The sequence below is a fragment of the Marmota marmota genome, unplaced genomic scaffold (genome assembly GCF_001458135.2).
Source record: "Marmota marmota marmota unplaced genomic scaffold, marMar, whole genome shotgun sequence".
Classification (NCBI taxonomy): domain Eukaryota; kingdom Metazoa; phylum Chordata; class Mammalia; order Rodentia; family Sciuridae; genus Marmota; species Marmota marmota.
The window spans coordinates 33215968-33227696 of NW_026000026.1; the positions used below are offsets into that span (position 1 = coordinate 33215968).

General features: G+C 36.0%; 1 protein-coding gene and 1 long non-coding RNA gene across 2 annotated transcripts in view; one reads left to right on the plus strand and one right to left on the minus strand.

The window, feature by feature from the left end:
- Plcb1 (phospholipase C beta 1) overlaps window positions 1-11729 on the plus strand; it is a 727531-nt gene that overhangs the window by 28515 nt on the left and 687287 nt on the right. The window contains exon 3 of the mRNA XM_048811856.1: window positions 3244-3321. Within this exon, the coding sequence (XP_048667813.1) occupies window positions 3244-3321 (78 nt within the window). The remainder of the gene's footprint in view (window positions 1-3243; window positions 3322-11729) is intronic.
- Window positions 7479-11729, minus strand: part of LOC125619046 — a 14166-nt gene continuing 9915 nt past the window's right edge. The window contains exon 3 of the long non-coding RNA XR_007350518.1: window positions 7479-7489. This is a non-coding gene — a long non-coding RNA (uncharacterized LOC125619046). The remainder of the gene's footprint in view (window positions 7490-11729) is intronic.

Sequence of the window (11729 nt, forward strand, 5' to 3'; positions counted from 1 at the left end):
GCTATTGATGATATAGGGATGGTAAATTAGTTCCTTTCAGACAAAAAATAGTAAGTGTAAAATTACTGTACATCATCCACTATTACTAACTTAAGACAGGTGTGTTTATTCTATTCTTTTTCTAAGGCAGACATTGATTGGGAAAATACCGTATAGCTTTAAATAGGCAAAAAGGAGTTCAATTCTGAGAGACAGTGTACTTAAAAGATACTCATTTACCTACATTTTAAGCTAATAGATCCTTGAATCTTAACATTTTTATACTTCAGACCCAAAGTTTCACCCACCGTAGGCCTACATCAACGGTTCTCAAAGTATGGTCCCTGGACCACTAGCATCAGCATCACTTTAGCTTATTAGAAGTGGAGACACTCAGATTCCATCCAAAATATAGTAAATGGAAAATGGGGAAAGGGCCCAGCAACCTGCTTTAATAACAGCTCAGGAAATCTGATTCATCTGAAGATTTTAAAATGGCCATCTTGTGGAATACAGCTCTCATTAATATTAATGGTGAGAAAAAATAAATAAAACATAGACCCTCTGAGGGTTGAGTTCATCCTTCTGTGCTAAGTTACTTCAAGAGTCATTCCCATCTGCAGTTTCCTTGGGAATGAAGGCTGAATTTGTATTTCAAAGGTTATACCTGGGCATAAGTTTTGACAATGTAAAGTATTTGAGATCTTGGTTGAGTGGCTGCTTTGGTATGGAGAAAATATAGATTATTGCAGCTATGTGGGAAGTAGGAAGAAAAGCAGGTGGAATTGAAAATGGAGATTTGTGTATTTCTGGGTCAAATCCTGCCTTGCATGGCAAGAATGCCAAGTTCCAGCTGATCTTGGAATGTTAGAGGTGATTATGGAGGAAGCAGGCAGGGAGCCCAGATAAATGATCATTTAACAGAGGAACTGTGGCCGGAAGAGTGGGGTCATGAAAATATTGAACAAAGGAGCTCTGATTTGGAAGGAGGAGAAGGAATAAGCTAGAAATAGCAGTATCTGAAACAAATGAGGCAGCCTCATACAGTGTTCCAAGATCTAAATTTGAGCAGTTTTGCTGTGCTTACTTAAATATTTGGTTGTCTGGGATCCTAGCAATGAATTGCCACCTAGTTTTGGTTAGAATCCTGTCAGAAGCTCTGGTAAGAAAAAGAACTGACCTGAAAATGATAAGCTACACCTACGGGTTCATTCCAGTTGATCTAGAAGTAGATATGTGTGCAGCCTGCCAGAGCTCTTATTTTGCCCACCTGTAGAAGAGTAAGTGATGAAACAGGACCAAAAATATTGCTGCAGTTTATTGGAAATATTGCTGTGAACTGTTTTGCATGCAATCTCATGGAAGAAGCCTAAAATAATCTTTAAATTACCGTTTCATTAGAATATCAGATTTGTTTCCAAATGTCTTTTTTTCTTGACATTTAAAAGTGATCTTGAAAATTAAAAATCCTAGCATAATTGTACTGAATCCTAACAGAACAGTTCTCATAAAAGATATTTTTCAAACTGCATGTTAAGAATATCAGGATAAAACAGGATGGCAATTCCTCGAATTATTAAACATAAAACTGCCATAGGATCCAGCATTTCCACTTTTGGATAGATACTGAGAATAACTGAAAGAGATATTTGCACACCTATGTTCTTAGCAGCATTGTTCACAATTGCCAAAAGGTGGAAACAGTGCAAATGTGCATTGACAGAGAAAGGGATAAATAAAACATGGTGTACACATAAAATGGAATGTGCTTTCAATGTTCTTAATGCTATTGGACTGTGCGCTGAAGCTGATAAATTTTACATTAAAAATGTTTTACCATAAAAATATATCAAGAGAAACTTTTATATTTTAATGCATTTGTTTTTACATATAATCCAATATCATAATAATGAACACCTTTATATGGAAGGCAGTTGTCCAGGTGCTTTACCCCAAATAATCCTGTTTAAATTTCATGCTGTACTTTTTGGTAGGTAATTGTCTCTTATTTTTAGTTATGTAAATTGAGGTACCAATAAAGGACAGGCAAGAATTTGAACCCAAGCGGATAGGCTGCAAGGCTGAGTTCTTACAACAAAACTTAATAGACTGGGCATGGTGACTCACATCTGTACTCTCTGCTGCTTGGAAGGCTGAGACAGGATCATAAGTTCAAGGTGAACTGGGCAGGTCAGCAAGACCCTATCTCAAAATAAAAATTTTAAAAGCATTGGGAAGATGGCTCAGTGATAGAGTGTTTGTCTATCATGTGTAAAGCCTTTGATGCCCAGTATTGAGAGAAACTTCATTAAAAAAAACTTAATAAGTAGATAAAAAACCATGAGTACTGCTTTACTAATCAGGAAAAAAAAAAATCTCACATTCCAAAATTATCTCTCCAAGTCCCAATTTTCATTGCAAGTTCCTTTGAACATATAAAGGCTATGGCATACTATATAGTTATAATATTCATGAAAAATTGCAAAAACTGGCAATTTATATCTATTTAAAAAATACAATTCCTGCAAAGGCCTGAGTATTTCAGCAGAAAAGTCTGTATCTTGTGACACGCATTTTCTTGTGCAGATGGTATGTCTTTCTGAAAATTGCCAGAAGAAAAGAACACATATTTTAGAAATGTTTGATATTGTAATCACAATGCATGCAATTTTTGCTCTATAATATGCATGCATTAAATTCAGGAGACTATTTGTCTGTGATGTTTTAGCATGTGAAATTTAAATTTGCAGCAATTTTGTGTGTATCTTTCCAAATATGTAGAAGATGGCCTTATTTACTGTTACCTTGGAAACAGCAATGCCCAACTGCTACGCTTATTCTCTTTAGTACAATTAAAAATCATTTTATGGAGCAAATGTAATTTAAAATATTATCCTCAAGCATAGATTTTAATTAACTTTATTCATATGAAATAGGTAATGATGGTTAGTGTTAAAATTATGTGGAAAACTAAATATAGCTTTTTAATAGAAAACATGTCAATGCCTTTAAAAACTTGTCTTAATCAATAAATGTATCACTGGACTTTTCCTTTACAAGTTATTTACAAATATTCTGATTATTGGTAAAGGATCTTGATTACAAGGTTAATAATTCTATGAAATTATAAAAATGCCATGCCTCATTTTTTTTTTTCAAAATTTTGGTGAGCTTGAACTATAGTTAGTCTTTCTTCAGTAACTCCTGAATGGGACTTTCCATAGTAATGTATGTTGACATACATGTTTTTTCTTATATTTTTAGGACTCCACTATTGTTACTCCAATTATTTTGAGGACTGACCCTCAGGGATTTTTCTTTTACTGGACAGATCAAAATAAGGTAAGAAATGTCTTTCATAATTTTTCCCATTATTACTGCTTTGCAAAATATCTATTTAATTGAATTATGTAAGTATATCAAGTTCACAGGTGCCTCTTAGGAATTTGTTTATAGATTCTGCTTCCAAAGAACAGCTGAGGTCAAATGTTTTAGGACTTTTCAAGAATACTGATTTGAATCATTAGATTTGTTAAAACCCCAAATAATTGGTAATTTTGAGTTTTGCTTATATTATTTGTTAGGACAAGAATATGCAAATTATGAACTGGATTTGGTGTAGAACATTATTAGGCAGTGTTGCTGGTTGAAGTCCTTGCCCATAAAGAATGAAGAGAAATGATGAGAAAATCACTTTTGACCCAATGACCATAGCCTTGACTTTTCCTTTTCCTTTCTTCTCCCCTGTGTTGTTCATTAAGAATTCTTCCAGCATCAACAGGAATTTGGCCTTGATAATTTACTCATGTTAGAAAATCAAGGATAAGAGTTCTCTAACTTTTTCCTTCAGGTTTCAGAAGTCTTCCCAAATTAGCTTTTTGCCCACAATACCAGGAATTTAATATCTCATTTATTATGAAACCAATTGATGATCCATACTGAATTATTAAAAAGTAGAATATCTGAAGATCATAAGATTTATTTGAGGCTTAACAGGCATTTAGACGAGAATATTCATAGAAAGTGGTTATTATTTCAAAAGTTATTGGTGTAATTCTACCCTTGAACCTAAGAGGCACCAAATACAGAATATTTTCGTCCTCTGAGTACTGAGATTTGGAGAGATGGGTTAGAGTGCCTTTGAAGTGCTAAATACATTTTGAAACCAATAGAATAGGAATAGAATATCTTAGACTATCTGGGAGCTCTAGGATTACTGGAGAAGAGTGTCCAAAATGTTAACTCTTTCAAATCTCCTCATTAGATCTCTGGTATCCAAAGTTCCTGGAATTATCCCTCTCACCTTCCTCCTTTGGGGCAATGTCAGTTACATCTTTGAGCAGTGAGTTGGAATGGCCCTGTGCATTGGCAATTTTGCAGGGCAGTGTGGGCTTTGGGGAAAGGTTTTAGGGTACTGGAAAGTAATGTCTGGCCCCAGGGGCTAGTCCTGAGTGGGCCCATTTACATATTACCCCAAAGGCAGATTTCAGCCTTGTGGTCCTATAGTTATTTTCTAAATACTGTATTGCATCCTGCAACCATCTGTGGCCACAGATGTGGGACTGAACCATAGACTATGCTCATGTCAAAAATTATGTCTGAGTAGGATTTCATATTTAATGTTCACGTTTATTACTGGGTGTGTTAATCACTTTGGCTTAGACATTATGTTTGGTTTCCTGCTGTTATGTATAAAACAATGGCTTGAAAGAGTTTTTTTTTTTTTTCTCTCCTCCAAACGCTATTTTTAGAGCTGTTGGAGCTATATTCCTGAAAGATATATTTATAATGCCTAGAGCTTTTCTTAAGGTTGGGTATTTGTACAAGAGACCAAACTGTCAGTTTGATTTTTCAACTTGTAAATCAAGCTTCTATAAAAGCAAGAGAAGATATTTTGGGATTTTTAAATAATTCATGGAGACTCAGTTAAGCATCCCTTGAAGACCAATCATAAATATTTCTTTGCTGAAGAGAAAGGGCTTAGGACCAAAGGTTCTTTGATGCACTTCTATTGTTCCATGAACCTGATATTTTGACCCATGCTTATTTTCAAATATGGGAAATTTTCTTTTAGCTTTTTTACACCAGCCTTTTTCTCTTGGTCCTAGTTATGTATTTGACCAATTGAAACAAGTAATGTGGGTAGCAATTCCTTTTATCTCTTTTCATGAATATTAATCTTACAGTTCTAGATAGAGATGGTACATTTCCCTTTTCCTTTTTAGATACCTAATTCATTACTCAGTCATTTTTCAGTTCAGAGGTTTACTTTTTGGTCAATGATTATATATCTTAGAATCTAAAAAATGAGGAGATGTAAGAAAAACAAACTTAATATGCTTTCAAGTTTGTCATTTTCTTTCTGGCTTTATGCCTAGTCCCGGAACCAGGACAAGAGATGCATTCACTCTTAGGAGATGGACTGTTATAGGAATGTGTTCTAGCAAATGTAGATTAGAAGAAATGGTGCACACAACAAACTTTGATACATCAAGCTCGTAGTCAGCATTTTTGCATAAGACCATCTAATGGTTCTTGGTGGAATTGTGCAATCATGATGTGACTTAGAGGAGTATTTTCATTATGATATATATATATTTTTCTGGCAAGTATTCTTAAGAATCTATTTCATGTTATTATAGTGATCCTATCTCAGAAAAAAAAATATGATGCTTTTGTTTGGCCTTTGATGTTGCACACTCGTTTTCCATTGGTTGGGGACCTTTATTGGTATTTATTGTAATATGCCTCTTTTGACTTCTTCTTTTGACCTTTTTTTGTAACATATTCCCTCTGTGGTTCATGAAGCTTATACCAGAGCATTTTGATTAGCAATCAACTAAGCCTTGTGTGCTTACAAGTGATTTGAGTGGCTTTAAGAAGTTCTTGCTAAAGAGTGTTATTAAAGAGAGCTTTCTTTTTCTAGCTTTGGAAAAAAAACAAAACAAAACAAACAAACAACAAAAAAAAAAAACAACCCGCCATTTGTACTGTCTAACTCCTGTCCTTCTCTGCTTATGGGTACATTGTACCTCTTACCTGAGCTTCCCCCATTCTAAGCTTTTGGCTTTTCCTCCATAGACAGTGACATGTTGCCTTCCCCAGCCCTTCCTTTGATGCGTCATCATCGAAATGATAGGTGCCAAAGAAGACAGCACAGATGAAAAATTTCAGAATTAAAAACCAGAGCTGGCAAGTCATTTTTAGGTAACTGAAATGGGTTTCAGTGAAACAGTGACAGGATTTGGGGGGTTGGTGGAAACAGATAAATATGAAAATAGTTTTTAGGAAGAAATGTTCATACTTTTTACCAGCTCTGGACTTATTTTGACAATTCTTCCCATTTATGGTTGGTTCTGTAAAATCTTATTGAATAAAATTAGCAAATGCAGCTTTCTGAATATAACTATCTTGAGCATGGTGGTTTTTCTAGTGTAAATGTAGATTTATGTGAAGAGGATAAGTTTATTTCTAAGTCATGGGTGAGAAGGGGCTCCTGTCTAGCTGGAGTAGTGAAGGGCTGAATTAGGATATGACTTTTTTTTTGTTTTGGATCTATGCCATGTGGGTACCAGTACCATATCAGGAAGTGTCAGCCATGAGAAGTATGTGATCAACAAGATTCTGCAGCAGAGTTTTGAAGGAAAGACTGAAGCAGAAAAGAGGGTCAATGTGAAAGAGCTAACACCTTTCTGTAGGCCAAGGAAGGTACTAAACCTTCTCCTTGCAACTCGATGCCCTGCTTGTATGCCAAGGTTGGTGTAAAAATAAAACAAGTTGCTACTAGTTCAGATCAGAAGTTCACTGTAGTTTGGTAAATGCTTCCTTGTATCCATAAAACAGGAGCTCAGGGTAAGGGAGAAGAAATTCATAATAAATTTTAAAATGAAAAACACACATTTTCAATGAAGGATTCTTACTACTTTCTTTGTTATAGATTTTTAATTTTGCAGATAATATAAAGATATCTTTTTGTTCTTGTTGTTTGGAGAGAAAGTATAAAGCAGTGTAAATATTCTCAAGCCATACCATGGTGAACCCCAGTCCTAGTCCTTTATCTGAAGTCCACTGGTAATGGCTCCTTGGTTTCTTCCTGGGTTTCATTATTTAAATTTTTTTTTTTTTTTTTAGTTTTATTTAGTCTTTTTTTTTTTTTTTTTTGGAACTGGGTATTGAACCCAGAGTTCTCTACCACTGAGCTACATCCCTAGCCCTTTTATTTTTTATTTTGAGACAAGTTTTTGCTAAGTTGCTGATGTTTGTGATCCTCCTACCTCAGCTTCCAGAATTGCTATGATTATAGCCATGCACCACCATGCTTGTTTGGGTCTCCTTTTAATGAATCTGTGCAAGCATAAGTATGGAAATGTTTCATTCTGTTTTGTTTGTATTAACTTTTTTTAAATGATTTTTTTTAGTTGTTGATGGACCTTTATTTTATTTGCTTACTTATATGTGGTGCTGGGAATCGAATGCAGTGCCTCTCACATACGAGGCAAGTGCTCTACCGCTGAGCTACAACTCCAGCCCCTGCATTCACTTTTTTTTTTAAAATATGTATTTTTTAGTTGTAGCTGGACACAATACCTTTATTTTATTTACTCATTTTATGTGGTGCTGAAGATTGAACACAGGGCCTCACGCATGCTAAGCAAGCGCTCTACCGCTGAGCCACAACCCCAGCCCCTGCATTCACTTTTAATCCAACTTTCATCCTGATTTTTTTTTTTTTACTATTCCACAACTTGCTTTTTACTTCTCAGTATTTCTTATAGAAATTTTCATATGTGTATTTGACTTATTCTTTTACATTGCTCTATTGTATCCTAAAGAATAGATTGCTAACTTTTATTTGCTAATACAAATGGTGGACCTTTGATGTTTATTTCTAATATGGAGCCATAGCAAGCAATACTATAATAGAGAGTGATAGCCTTGTCTACATCTTTCTGAGTATATGGTCCAGGGGATCCCTAAGGGATGTGCTTAGAAGTGCAATTGCTGATTGAAGTCTATACATATCCAAAATTCTAACTATTGGCTGTGCTGTGCCTTGCATAACCCCCCTGTCTTAATATGAGAGAAACAGTGTTCTTAAATCTCACTAGTACTGCTAGGAAACATTCTGATTTTTGCCAATCTGATACAACAATTGTATCTCTTTGTTTTAATCTGCTACAGCCCGATTGGCTAGTCAACAATGTATATTTTCTTGCATGTTTTGGCTGGCCATTTCTGTTCCTTCTTACATGGATTGCCTGCTTATACCTTCTGCCCTTGTGATGGTAGTTCTCTTTGCATTCTAAATGTTAATTTTGTAACTGTTGTAAATGTTGCAAACTTCTTCCTGTCTGTGGCTTGTTTTGAATTTCTTAACATCAGATTCATGCATGACAAAAGATGGCTCAGAGCCTTAAACCTAATGCAGTCATATTTTAGTGTTCCTTTCCTATTTTTCTACTCATCATATGTGTCACTGTCCTCATTATTAGTCTAGGTTTGTCTGGTTTCGTTTTCTGTGGTGCTAGGAATCCAACCACTGAGCTGCATTCTCAGCCCTTAATCTTGGTTTTTAATCTATGTGTAATATATTTTGGTGGGAGGTAGAGTTCTCTAATTTCTTCAGATTATTAGTCCTGTGGGTTGGTGCTTCCTATAGTTTTTAGTTGTGGCCAGCTGCGGTAGCAACCCATAGCACGCCCCACACATTCTTTTCTTTTTACTACTTGAGATTCAACCCCGGGGCTCTCTGCTGCAGAGTTCCTTTTCTTGTTTTATCTCAAGACAGGGTCTCACTAAGTGTCTAAGTCTGGTCTGTAATTTGCAATCCTACTGCCTCAGCCTTCTGAATTGATGGGATTACAAGCATGACCACCTTGCCCAGCTAGCACCTCCTTTCTTGTGGCTTTCTTCCTGGCTTAGAGTGTGAAGCGTGGGGGAGGTGGGGTCTGTAGTGGCAAGATGCATCTGAGTCAGTGTTCCTATATGGTTCCTAGTGTGGGCACCTTCACCACTTGGTTTGATGGCCATAGAGTATTTCATGCATTTCAGTGCCTGCAGACTTCTGCATTGTCATTTCCTACTTCATTCCTATTTATCTCCTGCCTTTTATACTTTCTGGTTCAACGAGTGCAAACATTATTGTTTACCCATGATCCTAGATTAAAGACATAAATTTATACCTGTGTATTTAGTCATTTCTAGGGACTCAGGACAGGAGGGATTGGCTCTACCATCTGCTCCATCTGCCTGTCCTGTTCTGCTTTATGATTTTGCCTGAGACACCATTTGGGATTATTATACAGAGCGATGATTAAGTTTCTATAAATGGCAACTATAGATCACTTTCTCTTAACCTTAAATTCCTATACAGAGTTTAAAAACAAAGTTTAAAAGTTAAATATTTACCTAAGCCACAGTGACATTTCTCAGCATGAGTCCAGAGTTCAAAAAATATTTTAAATGATGTGTCATGAACCTCTACAAGAAGAGCTAGTGATTTCCTATTAAAAACAAAAATACCCCATCAAGAACTACTGAGCACACATTTTATGAATGGTCATTTAGCAGAGGAGCTTCCTCTTTAGGACCCCCTTGTCTACTATATTCCAGAAACATCAGTTTTTGTCTTTCTTGTGTGAGACAAATGGAATAGGGGACTCTAGGGTTGACTGAGTGCTTGAAGGCATAATGAGGTAGTTAGAAATGAAGAAGATGAAGTTTATTTATTTTTATTTGTTAGCTATTCCCAAAGGCTGAAACAGTAACTGAAATTACCTTGGAAAGCAGCAAAATTCATGTGAAGGTTGCTTTGTGAGGGCTGCAATTGTTCTTTGGCCTGGAGCACCTGTCTTTGCTGACTACCCAGCAGCATCAATGGATGAAGTCCTTTCCTTCACCTTCCCTGCATTTCCTTTGCAGTATCAATAACTAGAAGAGGCACAGTATCATGTCTGTGCCCTCGACCTTACTGCTGCATAGGACACTAGCTGGACACCAGTGGCCAGCCAGCTCCTGCATTCTTTTGCTCTTTTGGCCACTAGAGCTCACTTTGCCTTTTATGTAGCTGCTCAGAACTTTCTGGCAATTAACACTCAAACAGACCAAGAGGTGGTGCAACTCAGAAGTGTGTGTTTTATGGCATTGCACAGAGCATGCCTGTGGAGTGAAGCCCTTTACCCCTAATGGTAACTGGCTTGATAAGTTACCCTGTATGTTATCCTTCCCTTCCTGTATCACTTCCTCACTACTAACGTGTCTGAAAACCACCTCTAAAATAAACTTCTTTTACTAGAATCCTTGTGCAGGAACTTCTTAATGTGGATACATAATGCCTAACAACTTAATACAGATATTTCCTGATTAGGGATGTAAGGGAATTCCTTGGGTAAAAAGCACTGGAACATATTAGGTGAATACTTTGTCCAAAGCCAGGACTGGTTTTCCTAAAACAGTTTTAATTTGGGAAGCCTGAATCTGGTCACAAAAACAAGCTTTGAATTTGTTGTAGCAGATGTGGGTTTGGGTTCTGGGTTTGCTGTCTACTTAATGAGTCATCTTTGGCAAATCTCCTGGACACTCTAAGCCTCAGTTTCTGCATCTGTAAGACAGGTATTGCTGTCTTAGAATTGTTGTGAAGGCTGAATATAAAACATGAAGTGCCCAGCATCATGCACACTACCTTCTAAACTCTCCTTCCTCTCTGCTGGCTTTTATGTAACAAATAATTAGTCTCCAACTAAACAGTTGTCCATAATTAATTCTTAGGGACCACAAATGTACTGTTTTGAAAACCAACTGATTGTTTATTTATGTATACATTTCTATTGCTTTTTTTTCTTCTTCTTCAAGGCAACACTGACCTGTTTTCTGTTTAGACTCTTGTGGTCTTTTGATCCAGAGCACTGAAGCTTAGATCTGTTTGGGCAAACAAGATGTTTATTTATGTATTTCATAATGTTTTGGGAACAGAGCCAGGGAAAGCAAAAGAAGGGATTTATTGCTTAAAAGACTTTTCCTCTGAGAATAATTTGCTAATAAATTCTCCATCATAGGTGAAAGTTTCTTAGACCACAGGGAACTTGAAACATCTTAAGGAACAAGCTTTAAGATGATTTAAAGAATTTTGATAGGAGAAAATGGTAATATTCACAAGAATTAAATGCCACCATGGTTGTCTGTGCCTTCTTTTCCTAAGATAACTGTTTCAGTATTATTACAGTTATTATTATAACAGTATTATTACATTGGCATCAGGTAGCTCTTTCTCATTCACACTGATTAGATCCTTAAAAATTAAACGTTTAGTGATTTTGAGCATAGTTTAAACAGATGTGGGTCAAATTGCTAAGAGCAAGTCTCTATTCCTCAGTTAGTACTTTTTGATACAAAAAAATGGTATGAAACATTGAATTGGAAGAATAGGGAATTCATCTATGCATTGTTTATAAGTTTTGTTTCTTGCCACAGGGAAAATCCATTGTCCTTTATAGTGAACAGAATTACCAGATACGTGGGAGTGACATGAAGTTTTTCTCTTTTGTTGGAATCACAGATGTTGTAGATAGAGTATACTAATTTAGTTGCTCTTGGGTTTATTTTCTTGCCAATTTAAGATTATTTGATCCTCCTGATGGGGTCATATGGAGCTCTTTCTATGTTTAATCAGAAGATAAACTTCTTTTTGCCTTTTGGTAAAACAAAGTTTAGATCAATAGTTGAGTTATGTAAACATTTATCCCCCCCCCCCC